We start from the raw sequence: 17,689 nt of genomic DNA, 5'->3' as shown, positions 1-17,689 counted from the left end.
CTGGAAGCCCTCAGGGATCTGGAACGTTTCCGCCTCATCTCCCACTGCCCTGCAGGGCTCAAACCAGTGCTGTGGGCCAGGCACCCCCGGACCACCCCACCGTCCTGCCTGTGCCCATCTGTCCCAGCAACATCAGAGCTGGCCTCTGTGAAGGGGGGACTCCTCTGTGAAGGGGGAACCTAAGTGGCTATCACCTTCCAGAGGGCGATGTGGCATTATCCATCAAAGCTCCCAGCACACGGCATGCTCTGACGCAGCAATTCCACTGGCAGGAACTCACCCTATGGCTGCTTCCACGCATGGTCAAACCAAGTGTGTTCAAAGTTACTCACTGTAAAGCTGTTTACAATGCAGACGACTGGCCATGTCCCCAACAACCACCAAAAAGGGACTAGTTAGATTAAGTCACATCCACACAACGCGATAGTGCGCGGCCTCAAGCCAGAGGGAGGAACACTCTCCGAGATGCACTGTTAGGTGAAAAGACGCAATGCACAGGATGACAGGGACCAGGTGACTATGCCTGCAGGGCCAGCACAGACCACCTCTAGAGTGAGGCATGGAGAACCGGAAGCTTCTGCCGCCCCTGGAGAAGGGAACTAGTGACTGGAGTTGGAGGGAATTTGCACTGAGAGGCCTCAAGCCTCTGGAATTTAAAACCATGTCAAGCTGTCCAAATAAATCAATGGTCTTTAAAATTTCTTCAAAGCACAGCTCACATGTGCATCCTCAGCCAGGTCTTCCCTGATCTCATCACATCAGGGCCACCACCCGCTGGACCGGCAGCACTCAGCCCCCAGTGATGAGGATGATTATAATTTTTTCTGACTTCTGTTTGAAATATTGTTGAGTTTTGATTTCTCAGATTTAAGGAAATCTTTTCTCTTATGCTAACTATGACTTACAGCAATTTGGTGAAATTATACCTTTATGAGCAGAACTGAAACATTTATCTTTTTCTCCCTACCTGATCCCTCCAGAATTTGGAAACTTAGTGAGTGAGTACGGTTATTTCTAGTTATTTGCATAAGTTCACTAAGAATCTGTTCTCCTTATAACAGGACACATTGGTTATGTTACCAAGGCTTTGACTGGAATGTCACATTTGAGAAACATATAGGCTTGGATATGACAATACTGCCTTTCAGGACAAACACTAGACTTTCTGGAAATAAAGCCACTTCGAAATATTGGCCTGGTACCTTATTTACAGAGAAAGATTCCAGCAATCTTACCCGTTAACTAAGGAAGCTTGCTTATCTGGCAGGTGCAAGGAACCTCAGAATATTTTGAGGGATCTCTAGAAGAGAGGAGTCCACCCAAATCTGTAGGTACTGCAGGCAAAATCTGATGGCAAGTCCTTGGCTTGGCTTTTCTGGCCTCCAGAGGCCTTTACAGTTCAATCTGAGATTCCTCATAAAAAAATTCCAGCAAAGCAGATTTAAAAGAGCCTGTATAACCAATTGCTATTCTTGCTGCACTTATGTAAATAATTGAACCAAGTTTTATTGAAACTACACTTATTTTACAAACCAGTCAGTCTTAATTTGGCTATCTTGTAAAAATGAGGGTGATTTTCGAGAGAAAAATTATGTTTTAGTAGAAGCTATAGTACACATTCATGCATATTAGATTCTAGCTCTTCTCTTCTACAAGATTCATCTATTACTAATCATAATGTCTCCTTGTGGCCATCTGTCTCTGACACCTGGGAGTTCCCTGGCCACAATCAAACCTTTTCCTTCAATACTACTGCCCAAATACTAACTAGATTTGCCTTGTCACAGGTGGATCATAAACAACAAGTTCCAAAGGTAAATCCCCAACTTATCGATACACACAGGATGGACTATATCAAATTTGGGACAAATATATCTGGCTCACTCCTACTAGCGGTCAACTCAATCAAAAGGCCACTCTATGTTGGGGTGAATTTAACTAAGGAAGTGAAAGACCTACACAATGAAAATTACAAGGCTTTTTTGAAAGAAATAGATGATGACATAAAGAGATGGAAAGACATCCCATGTACATGCATTGGAAGAATAAACATAGTTAAAATGTCCATTCTACCTAAAGCAAGCTACAGATTCAATGCCATCCCAATCAGAATCCCAAGGACATTCTTTACAGAATTAGAACAAAGAATCCTAAACTTCATATGGGGCAACAAAACACCCCGAATTACTAAAGCAATCCTGAGAAAGAAGAACAAAACTGGAGGCATCACAATCCCTGACTTCAAAACATACTACAAAGCTACAGTAATCAAAACAGCATGGTACTGGTACAAAAACAGGTGCACAGATCAATGGAACAGAATTGAAAGCCCAGAAATAAAACTACACATCTAGGGACAGCTAATCTTCGACAAAGGAGCTGAGGGCCTACAATGGAGAAAAGAAAGTCTTTTCAACAAATGGTGCTGGGAAAACTGGAAAGTCACATGTAAAAGAATGAAAATTGACCATTCCTTTTTACCATTCACCAAAATAAACTCAAAATGGATCAAAGACCTAAAGGTGAGACCTGAAACCATAAGGCTTCTAGAAGAAAATGTAGGCAGTATACTCTTTGACATCAGTATTAAAAGGATCTTTTCGGACACCATGTCTTCCCAGAGAAGGGAAACAATAGAAAGAATAAACAAATGGGACTTCATTAGACTATAAGAGCTTCTTCAAGGTAAATGAAAACAGGATTGAAACAATAAAACAACCCACTAACTGGGAAAAAAATATTTGCAAGTCATACATCCGACAAAGGCTTAATATCCATAATATACAAAGAACTCACACAACTCAACAACAAAAAATCAAACAACCCGATCAAAAAATGGGCTGGACGTATTATGGCATAAAGCCATAATTATCTGTGTCTTTGTTCTCTGAGATCAGTGGGCACATGATAATCAATGTTGATTTTTCTATTTCTAAGTTAGTGAGGGGTGAAGGAGCTGTACTACGAGCATCCATAAAACAATATGTATTAATGATCACTTAGTAAAAGAAATCCTCTTTTTAATATGAAATCACTTTTTAACATGAAATCACCACAATGTACACTTTAAATATCTTACAATTTTATTTGTCAACTATACCTCAATAAAGCTGAGATTAAAAAAATAAAGATGCACGACACACACACAAATCTCACTGGAAATACTTGTGTGGGTTTGGTCGGTTTTAATGCTGACCCACAAGTTAGAAGTCTAGAAGAAGTCCAGATCCACATGTTGTGAATTTCTTCCTCTTCAAAGTCCTGAATCTTTCTGTGCTTTGCAAAAAGGGACCTCTGCATCTCAGAAAAATAGTCCTTTTAATGAAATTACTTAGTAGCTATTATTTTTTCATGCTAATCCGGTCGTAACTGTCAGCATATTGTGAAATAATAAATGCAAGTTGTCAGCTTTAAAAGTACTTCATTAAACTTACTTAAAAGATTTGTAAGATAAACAGTTGCCCTGGGGAAAACAGGTCTTTGAAATTCTCGCAGAGCGGGGCAACTGCAGAACAAGCAGTGTGTGTTTAAACAGGTCTTTCTCAGAAGACCTCTCTCTGTAAACGTCATTCTATCATCACTCAGAAACATTAGGACTGGAATCACTCTTTTTCCTTAAAATACAGCACAAAAAGCAAGTGTGTAATCTTCATTATCAAATAAGCTTCAAAGCTGTTCTTTGTCTAGTAATTGGGAAGAATGGCTGGTAAACAGTGATTTCAGCCAAGGAGTGATAGGGTCTAACATTTGGGAAGACTGTCAAGGGAAAGAATTGGGGTGACAGACGTTTGTAAAAGATGCGACGGGAAAGGGGAAAGTACAGCACATTTGGAAGGGAGGCAGGACAGCCGACAGCCACCACGGGCCAGACACAGCTCTCCTGCATGAGGATAGAGAACCCAGTGACCACCTCGCTTAGTCACGCGACTCAAGATGAGACCACACGTTCAATGGTTCTGAAAAGCCTGGGGAAATCGCTGGGAGATGCGCATGGCAGTGCCTGGAGCATATTTTCCAACAATTCTCTTTCTGCCACTTAGTCTGTAAGGCTGATATTCCACAGTGCGCAAGTTCCTGTCCAGTGGCAAGTTCCAGAGGAGGCCTATGAACTCCGCGTCCTAAAGAAATGAAACCCTCGATGGAACCCAAATGACTCAAATCATAGTAGATGAACCAGGCTCTGGGTGAAATTCTAAAAATAGCGTTTGACAGGAAGGTGATGTTAGAAAAGGTAGGAAAATTATTTTAAAATTTCAGTACGAAAAAGCCTGGGAAAGTTCTCTGGGGAAGATGAAGGTGTCCAGAAATACTTTTCTCTAGCTGGTTTTTCTATTTTTAAAAATGTTCTAGTTTTTGAGAAGTTATGTATTCACGTTGTTCAAGAATTTAAAAATATTATAAAAAGTCGTATATGAACTGCTAAAAAAAAAAAAAAAAAAAAAATGGGCTGGAGACATGAACAGACATTTCTCCAAAGAAGATATACGGATGGCCAATAGGCACATGAAAAGATGCTCATCATCGTTGATCATCAGGGAAATGCAAATCAAAACTACACTAAGATATCACCTTACACCTGTTAGAATGACAAAAATATCTAAAACTAATAGCAACAAATGTTGGAGAGGTTGCGGAGAAAAAGGAACCATCATACACTGCTGGTGGGAATGCAAACTGGTGCAGCCACTATGGAAAACAGTGTGGAGATTCCTCAAAAAATTAAAAATAGAACTACCATACGACCCAGCCATCCCACTACTGGGTATCTATCCAAAGAGCTTGAAGTCAGCAATCCCAAAAGTCCTATGTACCCCAATGTTCATTGCAGCATTATTTACAATAGCCAAGACATGGAAGCAACCTAAGTGCCCATCAACAGACGAATGGATAAAGAAGATGTGGTATATATATACAATGGACTACTACTCAGCCGTAAAAAAGAACAAAATCGTTCCATTTGCAACAACATGGATGGACCTTGAGGGAATTATGTTAAGTGAAATAAGCCAGATAGAGAAGGACAATCTCTGTATGACTCCACTCATATGAGGAATTTAAAAATGTAGACAAAGAGAACAGATTAGCGGCTACCAGGGGAAAGGTGGGGTGGGGGGTGGGCACAAAGGGTGAAGGGTTGCACCTACAACACGACTCAAAAACAACAATGTACAACTGAAATTTCACAAGATTGTAACTTACCATTAACTCAATAAAAATTTGAAAAAAAAAAGCCACTCTATGTTGGGAACAAACCAATCACACCTGTGATATGTGGCCTACTAGCACCCAACCTATGGCAAAAATTCCCCGTTATATGTGTTCTCATATCATAGCCTTAAGAAATACTGATTGGTTTGGGACTGACTGGGATAGACAGCCCAGTGTACATTGGTTAGCCCCTAATGGCACTCAGTGGCAATGTGGCTCCAACGTACGGCTTTGGCTACCACCTCGATGGATTGGAGGATGCACCCTAGGCTTCGTCTGGATGCAAGGTAGAACTACATTTACTATATCTCCTCCTGCTAATTTACCCAACCTGCAACAGCGCTGGACCCGCTCTGTCTTCCACTGGTATGACCACCTTGCCTCAATTTTCCTTCCCCAATTAGGAATCAAAAGTGTCATCTGGCACATGGAAGCTCTAAACAGATTTACTATGAAGGCATTAAATGATACACAACATAGCTTTTCACTGCTCGATTTAGAAGTATCCCAAATGCATAAGGCAGTCCTCCAAAACCGAATGGTACTGGGTGTTTTGACAGTGGCAGAGGGGGGCACTTGTGCCACTATAAAAACTGAATGTTGTGTTTATATTCCTGACTACCATCAAAATATCTCTGGCTTCCTATCTGATATGAGCCACCAAATTAAATCCATGTCTGACCCTACCCTATCCCTAAATGATTGGTTGAACTCTTGGTCAGGACCAGGTCTCTGGACTACGATCAAACCTTTATTCATTGGGTTAATCATATTGCTTGTATTTCTTATTATAATTTGTTGACTATTTCGTTGTTTGTCTTCCGCATGTCAACAAAGTTTCACCTCGTGGACCACCTCTCGTCAAATGATTCTCTCATCTCCAGAGGATCTGCACACCTTGTCAGCCTTGGACTCCAGGGGCACAACCTTCCATTCCGCTGAGCCTCCTACCTGTACCCCTATGGCCCCATTTAGGGACAGCTCTACGACCTTGTACAGCCGGAAGTAGTTACAGAAGACTGACCATCGTCCATATCCCCAAAAGATTTCGGGGCCAAATGGGTTTGGGGGGGTTATGATGAGGATTATTTTGGGCTGGTTACTTTTGAAAACTGCAGACAGGGAAGGAGGCTCTGAGGAGTGGAATTTGCTTGCCCTTTGATGAGAGACATTGCATTTGTGAAGGAAGTCTCCATCTGTGGGGGTGTCTCCCACTTTGCACCAGGAGGAAGCGGGGATGACCTTATTGTTAGAAACTCTTAATGGGGAAGGCAAGGACTTAAGTTGTTTACTGTCTGGTGACCTCATGTAACTGACCCCCCCACCACCACCATCTTCCTTTGTCTTTAGCTGAAAATAATATTTAAGGTGGTTCTGCCATTTACTTAATCCGGTTTGATTCTTATCCAAAAGTTATAGGACCACCCAATAACCAGACCCCACCTGCCCTGATACCATTTTAACAACTCTTTTTACATATTCTTTCCTTTGTCTTGTAAAGAGATAACTCACATACCTATGCCTTAAATTTAGCCCTACTCTCAACCCATGTTTGCAGCAGCGGCAGTGGCAGCGGCAGCTCCTCCTGCCCGTGGGTCCTGTCCCCATGCCAGCAGCAGCAGCTCTGACTACCCATGGGTCCTGTCCCCATGCTATTCCACACTATTCTCTGAATAAAAGAACACTACTGCCAGACCTTGAGAGTCCAAGAAATCTTTCTTTCGACGACTCGGCTTACCGACCCCACATCACCAGGACCACCCTGCAGTAGCAGCATTCCGCCCTGCCCCACGCTGGACAGCACCCGAGGGGTAGGAGGGAGGCAGGGGAACGGAGTGGGAGATGCCATTCCAGGAAGGAGAGGATGGGCAACAGCCTGAGAGGCCGGGAGGAGCCACCTCTGTTCCCCACTGTGAGGGCTGGCCCTGTCCCTCTGCTCCCCAGGGTGCTCCCAAGGCCGAGCCAGTGCAGGCCACACACGGAGCCTTTGTACTGGGTTGAAAAAGATCTGTTCTAGCCCTAACCCCTGGAACCTGCGAATGTGACCTCATTTGGAAATGTAATCAAGTTAAGATGGGGCCATTAGGCTGGGCCCTATTCCAACATGACTGTGTCCTCAGAAGAAGAGGAAGACGTGGAGGCACAAGCGAAGAAGCCCATCTGGCCACAGAGGCAGAGACTGGAGTGACACATCTACAAATCAAGAAACACAAGATCTGCCCGCCACCTTCCCCAGAGCCTGTGGAGGGTGAGCAGCCTGCCAGCACCGGGATCGAGGCTTGCGACCTCCAGACTGTGAAGGCATACATTTTTGCTGCTTTAAGCCACCCAGTTTGTGGTCATTTGTTATGGCAACCCCAGAAAACTCATACAGGCTGTGTCCCCTGCAGCCCCTGCCCCAGGGACTTTGCTCCACCCCCACAAGGCAGCAGTAGGTGGCACGGAGCTCCACAGGGCCTGTGGCATTGGCTACAGCCTGAGCCTAGCTCAGCTCCTGCTCCCCAAGCGCGGCCAGCCCAGGCCAGGCTCCCACATGGCCCTTATGGCAGCTCCACAGGAGCCGACCCCTGCCCGCCCGTCCCAGAGCCCCCCAGCAGGGGGCCAGCATCTCAGACTGACAGGAAAATGCCAGTGCTAAAATTAACACACTGCTGTGTGAGTTCCATGGTAACTAGGGGTGGGGGGGATTGTTTCCTTTATCCAACAAGAAAGCTAAAATATCTGGAGTAGAAGGGGGCAGCACCAAACACAGCCAGGTTTCCATGATGGACAAAGTTCACTCGCAGAGGAGTCCCCCCTTCAAAGAGAGGCAGAACCCCTGAGCCTGCTGCTGCGGTCCAGGCCAGGGCCCTCAGAGGGCAACCAGCTCTAAGGACACCTCACAGATTGTGCTGGAAGCTCCCTGGGCCTGTCCTTTCAGAATTAGGCTCAAACCAGAGAGGCAACTACAGGAACACAGCCAGGACTGAGGCTTTTGGACAGAACTCCCTCCCTCCCTCCTTCCGGAGCTGCAGGTGGCAGTCATCAGTCGTGGTGATGCAGCACAGGCCTGGGGCCTGCAGCTGCTCCTGAGTTTCCTTTGTGCTCAGCACAGGGAGCAGCGCCTTGGCAAGGAGTATCAATGAGGCAGGATATGAACTGGGGTCTGAAGGACAGGCAGGGAGGAGACAAGGACCAGGGGTCGCCATTCCTGGCAGAAAAGGAGCTGTGGGGCTTACCTCTGGGCAGGTATGTGCCAGAAGGACCACATGGCTAGGGGGCTGGTTCACATCAGGCAGCCTTGACCATGGGGCCCGGAAGGCCAGGGTCAGGCACACATGAACACCCCATGTTTCTATGGGGGACTCTGCCGAACAGAAGTCCAAGTGGCACTGCTTATCCTCTCTAATTTGCTGCCTGAGAAGGTTCTGGCAAAGTTCCTTCAACCCTCAGAGACTCTATTACATTCCCCAGAAGAGGCAGGGGCTCAAGATAATGGCTGGGCCAAGAACCTGGGGCCCTGGAGCAGCACAGGGGAATGAACCAGGAGAAGAAGGCTCCACGTGCAGCCCACCGACCAGCACCACTGATCCCAAGAACTCATAATGCTTCGGGGCTGAGGCAGGAGAGAAGCTCAGCAGCGCTTGGCCCAACCGCAGAAAATCAGCTGGTAAGAGAAAGAGAGGCACCAGGAGCAGCAAACTAGAAAGAAAAGCGATTGCCATCATCCCAGGGGCTCAAGCAGGGTGGGAGAGTGCTGAGCCTAGCTGCCTGATTCTTCCAAGCACCCATGATCTGACCCTGCCAGGAGGCCAGGTGGTCACTCGGAGGCTGGACCCCCTGTCTGGGCTTTGGTTAACCACCTAATGTCCAGGGCCAGCAAGAACTGGGCCAGGCACGGGCGCCCCGTCCATATGAAGCTAGCCAGTCTGCTGGACACAGGGGCTGCCCTCTCCACCAGACCCCCTCAAAGTGGCCCCAGACAGACCATCTGCCACAGGGGCCCCCACACGGGGGGCCCACCACCTGTGGTACCTGCTCAGCTGGGAAGCCATGCCGGCTGGGCTGTCCCAGGTGCAGAGAGAGGCAAGGGAAGCCGCTGCAGCCAAGTCACACATCTTTGCCACGGAAAGCACCATCCCAACTCCCCGCCACGTCGGGTCTCGTGGGGAGCACCCTGGCTTCCTGGACTGCCCGATCTAACCAGGAAGAGGCTGCCTCACCAATCCGAGGAGTCTACCAAAAGCTGGTTGTCATAGAAACCTCGCTTTGCAAATAATTACAGTGGAGAAGTAAGTCTGCGAGCCCTTCCGCTGCTGGGCTGTGAGATCAAGAAGTCACAGGTGCCGTCTCTGTGAAGCCTCTGGGAGACCACCAGAGAGGGCAAATGCCCACCCCAGTCTTTCTCCAGGATCTCAGCAAAAGACCCCACTGCACACCTTCCAGAGCTTCCTGAGATCCAGACAAGAGAGGAGGGTCACGGGCCAGAGAGAGGGGTCTCATCAGATGCAGAGCCCCTGCATCCTGCTCTGAGGAACAGGCATCTGAGACCTGTCCCCAAGGCCACCTCCCTGAGCTCTAGGGGCCGGGTGAGCCACTGGAAGGGAAGTGGATGGGCAGTGCAGCCAGCTCGGCCAGCCTCAGCTCTCCTCTGGCTGATACCCCGACCCCACCACCACACAGACCTTCCTCCTCCCCTCTCAGGTGTGCGGGCTGCCAGGAGAGCCCCCAGGTCCCCTCCAGGTAAACAATCAGAGTGGGCCAGTGCAGATGCGATGGCCACGGCCCTGGGAGAGCCTGGACGTGTTATGACTATGACTGTGCCCCGATGCCATCCCCACACAGGGCTGCTTTCTCGGGAATCCTGCAGCCAGTCAGTGAAGCCGATGCTCCCCAGCCAGCACACCGGGCGCAGAACAGCCTCTGTCAATCAGGCCAGGTTATGAACGTAGGAGCCCACCTGCGGGCCACTCTAGGGCGTCCTTCTTAAAAACACTTGCCCTGGCTTAGCTCGTGGGCACCGATCCACCTCGCCCGTAGGCCAAGTCTGGCAGGCTCTGTGATCAAGAGGAAAAGTTAGGGCAGAGCGCTGATTAGGTTTAGTCAAACACCGCCCGCCACGCTCCCTCAAACAGACCCCTTATCAAATGCCAGATCACTCCCGCCTCCTTGAAACAGCCAGGTGTCCTGGAGCCCTTCCTAAAATAGAGGTAAACTATTACTAAGAGTACAAGTGCCACTGCCACAAGTCTTCCCACTTTTACCCAAAAAGAGAGAGAAAGAAAATTCCAGACTGACCAACACCACAGCACTGAGTTCCCAGCCAAGCAGGAAGCGGCAAAATTGCGCTCAGCTCTGCCAGCCCAGGAAGCTTAGTCCCCGGAGGCCGGGCCCTTCTGAAGGGGTGAGGGGGCCCGCCGCCCACACCCCAAATGTCCACCTGGAACTGAGTCTGGGCCGAAAACCTTCCCAAAGAGCCTTCCCACCCATGCGGCCGGACAGGCCAGGATGACAGATCTCCCTCAGCCCCTCAGCTTCCCCCACGGCTCTTCATCCTGAGAAGAAATGACTCCATTTGCCAGCAGCCAAGGACTGTTCCCATAGGGCAGGGCCTGGCGTCATTCTGCTCAGCAGGCCGGGCGCAGAGCAAAGTTCCATGAATATGTGTCAAGTTGGAGGGCGACAGAAACCCCTACCCTGCCTACAGTTGCCTGGCGCCCTGGGTCCCCTCAGGTCAGCTGGGTGCTCAGGACCTTTGCACACCTGGCGAGCGGTAAGTCTAGGGTAACAGCCCACCCCTTCCTCCTGCCCTCTCTGCCCAGAGAAGCCTGGCCCCGCTCTCCTCCTGTGGACCAAGAGGCCAAAAGTGCTTTCCACATACCACTCAGGACTGTGGACCACCACAACGGGTTCTGAGAGCCCCCCAGGAGGGCTGCGTGCCGGGTCTGGTCAAGTCCATCTCTCACCTGCAGGTCAGGGGGCCCACTCCAGCCATAGGGCGTTCCAGAGCCACATCTCGAGACACTTCGTTTCTTCCCACCCCAGTACACACAACCAGGGTTGCCCCCAGACTCCCCAACCCCCAGCCATCCCAGAGTTTTCTCACAGTCCCAACTCACAGCTTGGCCTCCTCCCTAAGACAGGCCTCATCAGCTCCGTTCCTGAAGACTTTTAGGGACACTCCTCGCCGAAGCACGAGCATGGTCTCCACAGCCTCCACTGGTCCCTCCGGAAGCTGCAGCCAGATGGACTCAAAGAAGGGGCCTCGGGCCTGATGCTGTGCCCTTTGGACTTGGGCCCCTCCCTCCACGCAGGCATTGCCACCTCCCTAAGCAACCCTGGCTTCTCTCTCCTCTTGGCCCCAACCCTGGGCATGCTGGGCACACCACCCACCCCAGATAAGGGGCAGCCACCGCATCACTGCAAATATGCATGTACCCATGACCTTTTAATTTTTTTATTATTTATTTTTTTAATTGAGGTAACAGTGGTTTATAACATTATATAAATTTCAGGTGTACATCATTATATTTCGATTTCTGTGTAGATCACATCATGTTCACCACGCAAAAACTAATTACCATCCATCACCACACACATGTGCCCAGTCACCCCTTTCGCCCTCCTCCCGCCCTCCCTCCTTCCGCTTTGGTAACCACCAATCTAATCTCTGTATCTATGTATTTGTTTGTTGTTGTTCTTCTTCTTCCCATGACCTTTTTAAATCCCTTAAAATCACAGGAAATTGGAATGGAAAGAGATCTTGGAAAATTCTTGGTTCAGACCCCAACTTCTACCCATGAGGAAAGCAGGAACGGAGAAGTGAGGAGGACTGCCCCAGGCTCACATCGGTCAGACTCAGTGACAAAGGGCCCCACACAGCAGAGGTGGTACCCTGGGAAGGAAGGCCAGCCAGAGGGAGAAGCATCGTCCTGCACACTGTAAAGATCTACTGTCCTTGCCATCAAAACATCAACTAGGCGACGCACTGAACGTAATTAAAATGACTCATAAAAACAAGAGAACCGAGCAAAACTTGCCTCACTAGGTTCTTTTTTTTTTTCCCCTTCTTTTTCTCCCCAAGGCCCCCCAGTCCATAGTTGTGTATTCCAGTTGTAGCTCCCTGCAGCTGTGCTGTGTGGGATGCCACCCCAGCATGGCTTGATGAGTGGTGCCATGTCTGCACGCAGCATCTGAACCAGTGAAACCCCAGGCAGCCAAAGCGGAGTGCGCGAACTTAACCTCTCGGCCACGGGGCCAGCCCCCAGGTTCTTTTTAAGTTATAGAAAGTTAAAATACCACAAGACTGGCTTAAGGATGAAACAGTTCTCATTGCAGCAAAACAAAGAAATCTGGAAACCAATACGCAGCTGGATAAGAACTTTCTAATAAGTCAATCCTTGGAGGGGTGAGGATTTACACGGCATTTGACGCTGATGATTTGATACAGGACAGTAACATGCAGAAAAATAAACTGAAACCCATGGCTGAGATAACACTATCTACAGAAAAGCTTTTAAACAAATCACAGAAGTTAAGACCAAAATGAAATTATCCTCTTGTTTTCATCATTAGAGGGAAGGCATTTTTCAGATTTGGAATGATCCAATAAATGACAGGTTGGGTCAATTACTTAAAACCTGGATAGAGATAAGACCTAAACCAGTGGAACTAAGACAAAAAAAAATTAGAGAAACAGAATGGGACAGGGGAGAATCTGCAAGAAATGATGCCATAAAGTGAAATACCTAAACTCTATCCACACTTCCATCAGATCAGTAAGGACTGGACCAGGCCTCCATAGATATGCTGACTCAAGCCATTAACGGATCCTTCCACAAAGAGGAATCATTTGTTGTCAGACAGCTCAGTCTTATGAGTAAATAATTTCAAAGTGAAATAGCCATGAGGTGCTATTTCCCATCTTATTAAATTAACCAAGAACCATTTTAAATGATAAAACCAGATGTCTGGAAATGTTCATAGCAACATTATTCATAATAGCTAAAAGGTGGAAACAGCCCAGATGTGTCCAACAAGGATGAATGGACAAATAAAACATGGTCTATCTATATAATGGAATATTATTTGACCATAAAAAAGAACAAATACTGATACACACTAAAATGTGGATGAACCTTGAAAATATATGCCAAGTGAAAGAAGTCAGACACAAAAGGCCACAGATTGTAAGATCCCATTGATATAGAATGTCCAGAACAGGCAAACCCACAGAGACAGAAAGTAGACTGTGGTTGCCAGGGATGGGGGAGGGGGAACAGCCAGAGACTGCTATTGGGTGCAGGATTTATTTCAGGGGTGAAGAAAATGCTGTGGAATTAAATAGCAATGATGGTTGCATAACCTTGTAGACATAGCAAAAAACACTGAATCGTACACTCCAAATCAGCGAACGAACTCTGTGGGATCCGAACTGTATCACAATAAAGCTGCTATAAAAAACAAATGGGGGCTGGCCCCGTGGCTGAGTGGTTAAGTTCGCACGCTCCGCTGCAGGCTGCCCAGTGTTTCGTTAGTTCGAATCCTGGGCACGGACATGGCACTGCTCATCAAACCACGCTGAGGCAGCATCCCACATGCCACAACTAGAAAGAACCCACAACGAAGAATATACAACTATGTACTGGGGGGCTTTGGGGAGAAAAAGGAAAAAAATTTTTAAAAAAATCTTTAAAAAAAGAAACAAAAAAAACAAATGGATGCTGTAAGTCGTGGGGAAACAGGCCCGCCCCTCCTGCCTTTCGAACCGGTTTTGTCAGAGAGCCCACAAAACACTCACTCCTGCCCAGGAAAGTGCTCCCAAAACGTGGCCTGAAGAAAACCACACACAGCTGGACAGCAGCCTGCAGCTGCAGTGTTTCCAATACCAAGTAAACAAAGCAGAGCGGGCTCAGGGGGTGGGAACACCCTAAAACACAAACGAGGTTGTGTTTGGTATCTATTTTTCTTGGGGAAATGGCCACTATTTTTTTCAGTTTTCAAAGGTGTCTGGAATCTGACAAAGGTCAAGAGACGGCAGCACCCCTCCATCCATCTCTCCCACACCTGACCAAGGAGCAGATGGACCACCTGAGTCACCAAGGACTAGAGGCAAGAAAAAAGGCAGGAAACGAGAGCACCAGGTGCCTGGAACTCAAAAGCTGCTGGCCTAGCCGAGCAGAGGACTCTGAGAAGAGAGGATGAAAGGGAGCTCTGAGCCGCCCTACCGGACTCAGGGGCCACCTCCTCGCACAGAAGACCATCCTGTATCAGAGGAAGCCACAAGGGCAGAGACGTATAGACAGAGTCCACAAAAACTCTCAAAGCTCTGAGGTAAGAAAATAAATGACCCAATATTTTAAAAATGGGTAAAAGACTTGAACACTCACTTCAACAAACAAGATACATGGGTGGCAAATACGCACACGAAAAGGCGCTCGACGTCATTAGACATTAGGAAAACACAAATTAAAACCACAGCTTAGAGTGGCTAAAACTAAAAGGACTGACTCGACCCAGTGTTGGTGAGGACGTGGAGGAACCGACTCTCACACATTGCTGCTGGAAACGTACAAGGGCACAGCTGTGGAAAACAGGGCGGCGGTTGCTTAAACACTAAACCTACACCTACCGTATCATCTAACATTGCCCTCCTAGGACTTACCAGAGAACCAATAGAAGCAGATATTCTCACAAAGACTTGTAGACGAAACGTTCATAGTGACGTTCCTTGTAACAGCCAAAAACTGGAAACAACTCAAATCACCAGCCACAATGAACAGATAGACTGTGGTGATCCACACAATGGAATACCATTCAGCAATAAAAAGGAATGGACTAACGATACAAGCAACAGTACGGATGAATCTCAGAACGATCACGCTGAGTGAAAGAGGCTGGAGAAAAAAAGAGCACATGCTATGTGATCCCATTTCTATAAAATTCTAGAAAATGCAAACTAATTAATCTATAGAGAGAGAAAGTGGATCCGTGGCTGCCTGGGGTTGGGGAGGCGGAAGGGAGAGACTATTAACAGACAGAAAGGAACTCTCAACACAATGGGTATGCGCATTACCTTGATTGTGGTGATGGTTTCACAGGTGTACGATGTCAAAATTTATCAGATTACTCACTTTAAATATGTTATATTTAATATGTTATATAACTTATACCTCAATAATTTAAATAAATAAATATCTCTCCCACCCCACCCCTACTGCTGTCTTGTAGAGAATTACATGTTAGTGGTAAGCGCTTGGGTTTCTCCCTTAGTCACTGACCCTAAGAGGGTTTACCGGAACTCAGTTCATTTCTCCAAGATGTGGCAGCAAATGCAACAAAGGCCCCCAGGAGCTGAACCAGTCCTTGTGCTGGATGCAGGGGACCCCAAGCATCTCAGCCACCAGCTCTGTGCCCATGGCCCCGAGAAGAGGCAGGAGGTTTTCTTTCTGGTCTCTCAGTTCTGTTCCAATGATCTGTGAGTCTGTTTTTGTGCCAGTACCATGCTGTCTTGATTACTACAGCTTTGTAGTATATTTTGAAATCAGGAAGTGTGATACTTCCAGCTATGTTCTTTTTTCTCAGGATTACTTTGGCTATTTGGGATCTTTGCATGTTCCATATAAACTTTAAGATTCTTGTTCCTGGCTAGTGGCATAGTGGTTAAGTTCAGGCACTCCACTTCAGCAGCCTGGGGTTTGTGAGCTCTGATCCCATGCGCAGACCTACACATTGCTCATCAAGCCATGCTGTGGTGGTGTCCCACATACAAAATAGAGGCACAGATGTTAGCTCAGGGACAATCTTCCTCAAGCAAAAAGAGGAATATTAGTAATGGGTATTAGCTCAGGACCAATCTTCCTCACACAAAAAAAAATAAGATAAAAAAATTAATTTTAGGATTCTTTGTTCTATTTCCATGAAGAATGTTGTCGGGATTCTATTTGGGATTGCACTGAATCTGTAGATTGATTTAGGTAATATGGGCATTTTTAACTATGTCTATTCATCCAATCCATGGAATATCTTTCCGTTTCTTTATGTCGTCTTCAATTTCTTTCAATAATGTCTTATAGTTTTCAGTGTATAGGTCTTTCACCTCCTTGGTTAAACATTATCTCACAACTATCAGAATGGCTATAATTAACAAAACAAGAAATAATAAATGTTGGAGAGGATGGAGAAAAGGGAGCCCTCATATACCGCTGGTGCAAATGCAAACTGGTGCAGCCACTAAGGAAAACAGTATGGAGATGTCTCAAAAAGTTAAAAATAGAAATGCCATAGGATCCAGCTATCCCACTTCTGAGCATTTATCCAAAGAACTTGAAATCAACAATTCAAAGAGATTTATGCACCCCCTATGTTCATTGCAGCATTATTCACAATAGCCAAGATGTGGAAGTAACCCCAGTGCCCATCAACTGATAAATGGATAAAGAAGATGTGGTATACATATATAGAATGGAATACTACTCAGCCATAAAAAAGACAAAACCATCCCATTTGTAACAACATGGATGGACCTTGAGGGTATTATGCTAAGTGAAATAAGTCAGACAGAGAAAGACAAATACTGTATGATTTCACTCGTATGTGGAAGAAAAACAAACACACAGATACAGAGAACAGATTGGTGGTTACCAGAGGGGAAGGAGGTTGGGGGAGGACGAAAGAGGTAAAAGAGGCACATATGTATGGTGACAGATAAAAACTAGACTATTGGTGGTGAGCACAATGTAGTCTATACAGAAGCTGAAATATAGTAATGTACAACTGAAATTTACACAGTTATAAACCAATATGACCTCAATAAAACAATTTTTTTTAAAAAAGAGGGAGGAAGGAGGTAGCCAGACTGCCCTGGGTTCCGGGTATGCCCTCACTAAGAACCCTACCCACCCAGTGCCACCAGGCACCACCTTGCCACCAAAGGCCTCTCTCATACCCACAGGACTGGCAGTGAAGCCCCCGCTGGGCAGATGAGCGAGTCCTGAGCACTTCTCCAGAGGAACCGAGAATATGGGACCAGTGGTCAATATAGCCACGCCAAGTCTCACTGTGGAAGGGGCTCCCAGACTTCCCTGAATGTTAAGGAACACGCTCCCTGAAGACATGGAGCCTAGTGGCCTGTGGGGAGAAGCCGGACTCGACTGGGAAGGGGCCACAGAGAGAGGACAGCAACCTCTCAGCCTCTAGAACCCCAGCCCCATCCGACATCCTGGGCGTCAGTCAAGCAGCCCATCCTGCCAGGCATCGCTTGCAGACCACATAAAAGCCAGGCTCTCAGAGCAGACACCCTCCAAGAAGCTGTGTGGAAATGCCTGGGGCGACATGGCCCAGGACACACAGTCTGGGTTCCAGCCGTGGCTCTGCCACACGCCCCTGAGTCAGCCACTGCATCTCTAGGGCCTGTTTCTTCAGCCGTAACATGGAGGGTGAACGCAGAGCTGAGGGTTCCTCAGAGCTGTCACACTTACATTGTCTCCCCAGCTCCCCAGAC

At 47.2% G+C, this 17,689-nt stretch overlaps 1 protein-coding gene across 4 annotated transcripts in view; it reads right to left on the bottom strand.

Annotated features, from left to right (window-relative positions):
- The window catches only part of ACOT7 (acyl-CoA thioesterase 7), a 116,904-nt gene that overhangs the window by 83,000 nt on the left and 16,215 nt on the right, over nucleotides 1-17,689 (bottom strand). The window contains exon 1 of one of the 4 annotated variants that reach the window (XM_005607566.4): nucleotides 9,223-9,408. The exons of the other annotated variants lie outside the window; for them this stretch is intronic. Coding sequence (XP_005607623.4) covers nucleotides 9,223-9,326 — 104 coding nt within the window. The 5' untranslated portion in view covers nucleotides 9,327-9,408. Of the gene's footprint in view, nucleotides 1-9,222; nucleotides 9,409-17,689 lie in introns of those variants that run through there. 4 annotated transcript variants of the gene reach the window in all.

Source organism: Equus caballus, chromosome 2, assembly GCF_041296265.1.
Source record: "Equus caballus isolate H_3958 breed thoroughbred chromosome 2, TB-T2T, whole genome shotgun sequence".
Taxonomy (NCBI): domain Eukaryota; kingdom Metazoa; phylum Chordata; class Mammalia; order Perissodactyla; family Equidae; genus Equus; species Equus caballus.
This window is presented reverse-complemented; position numbering and strand designations above follow the sequence as displayed.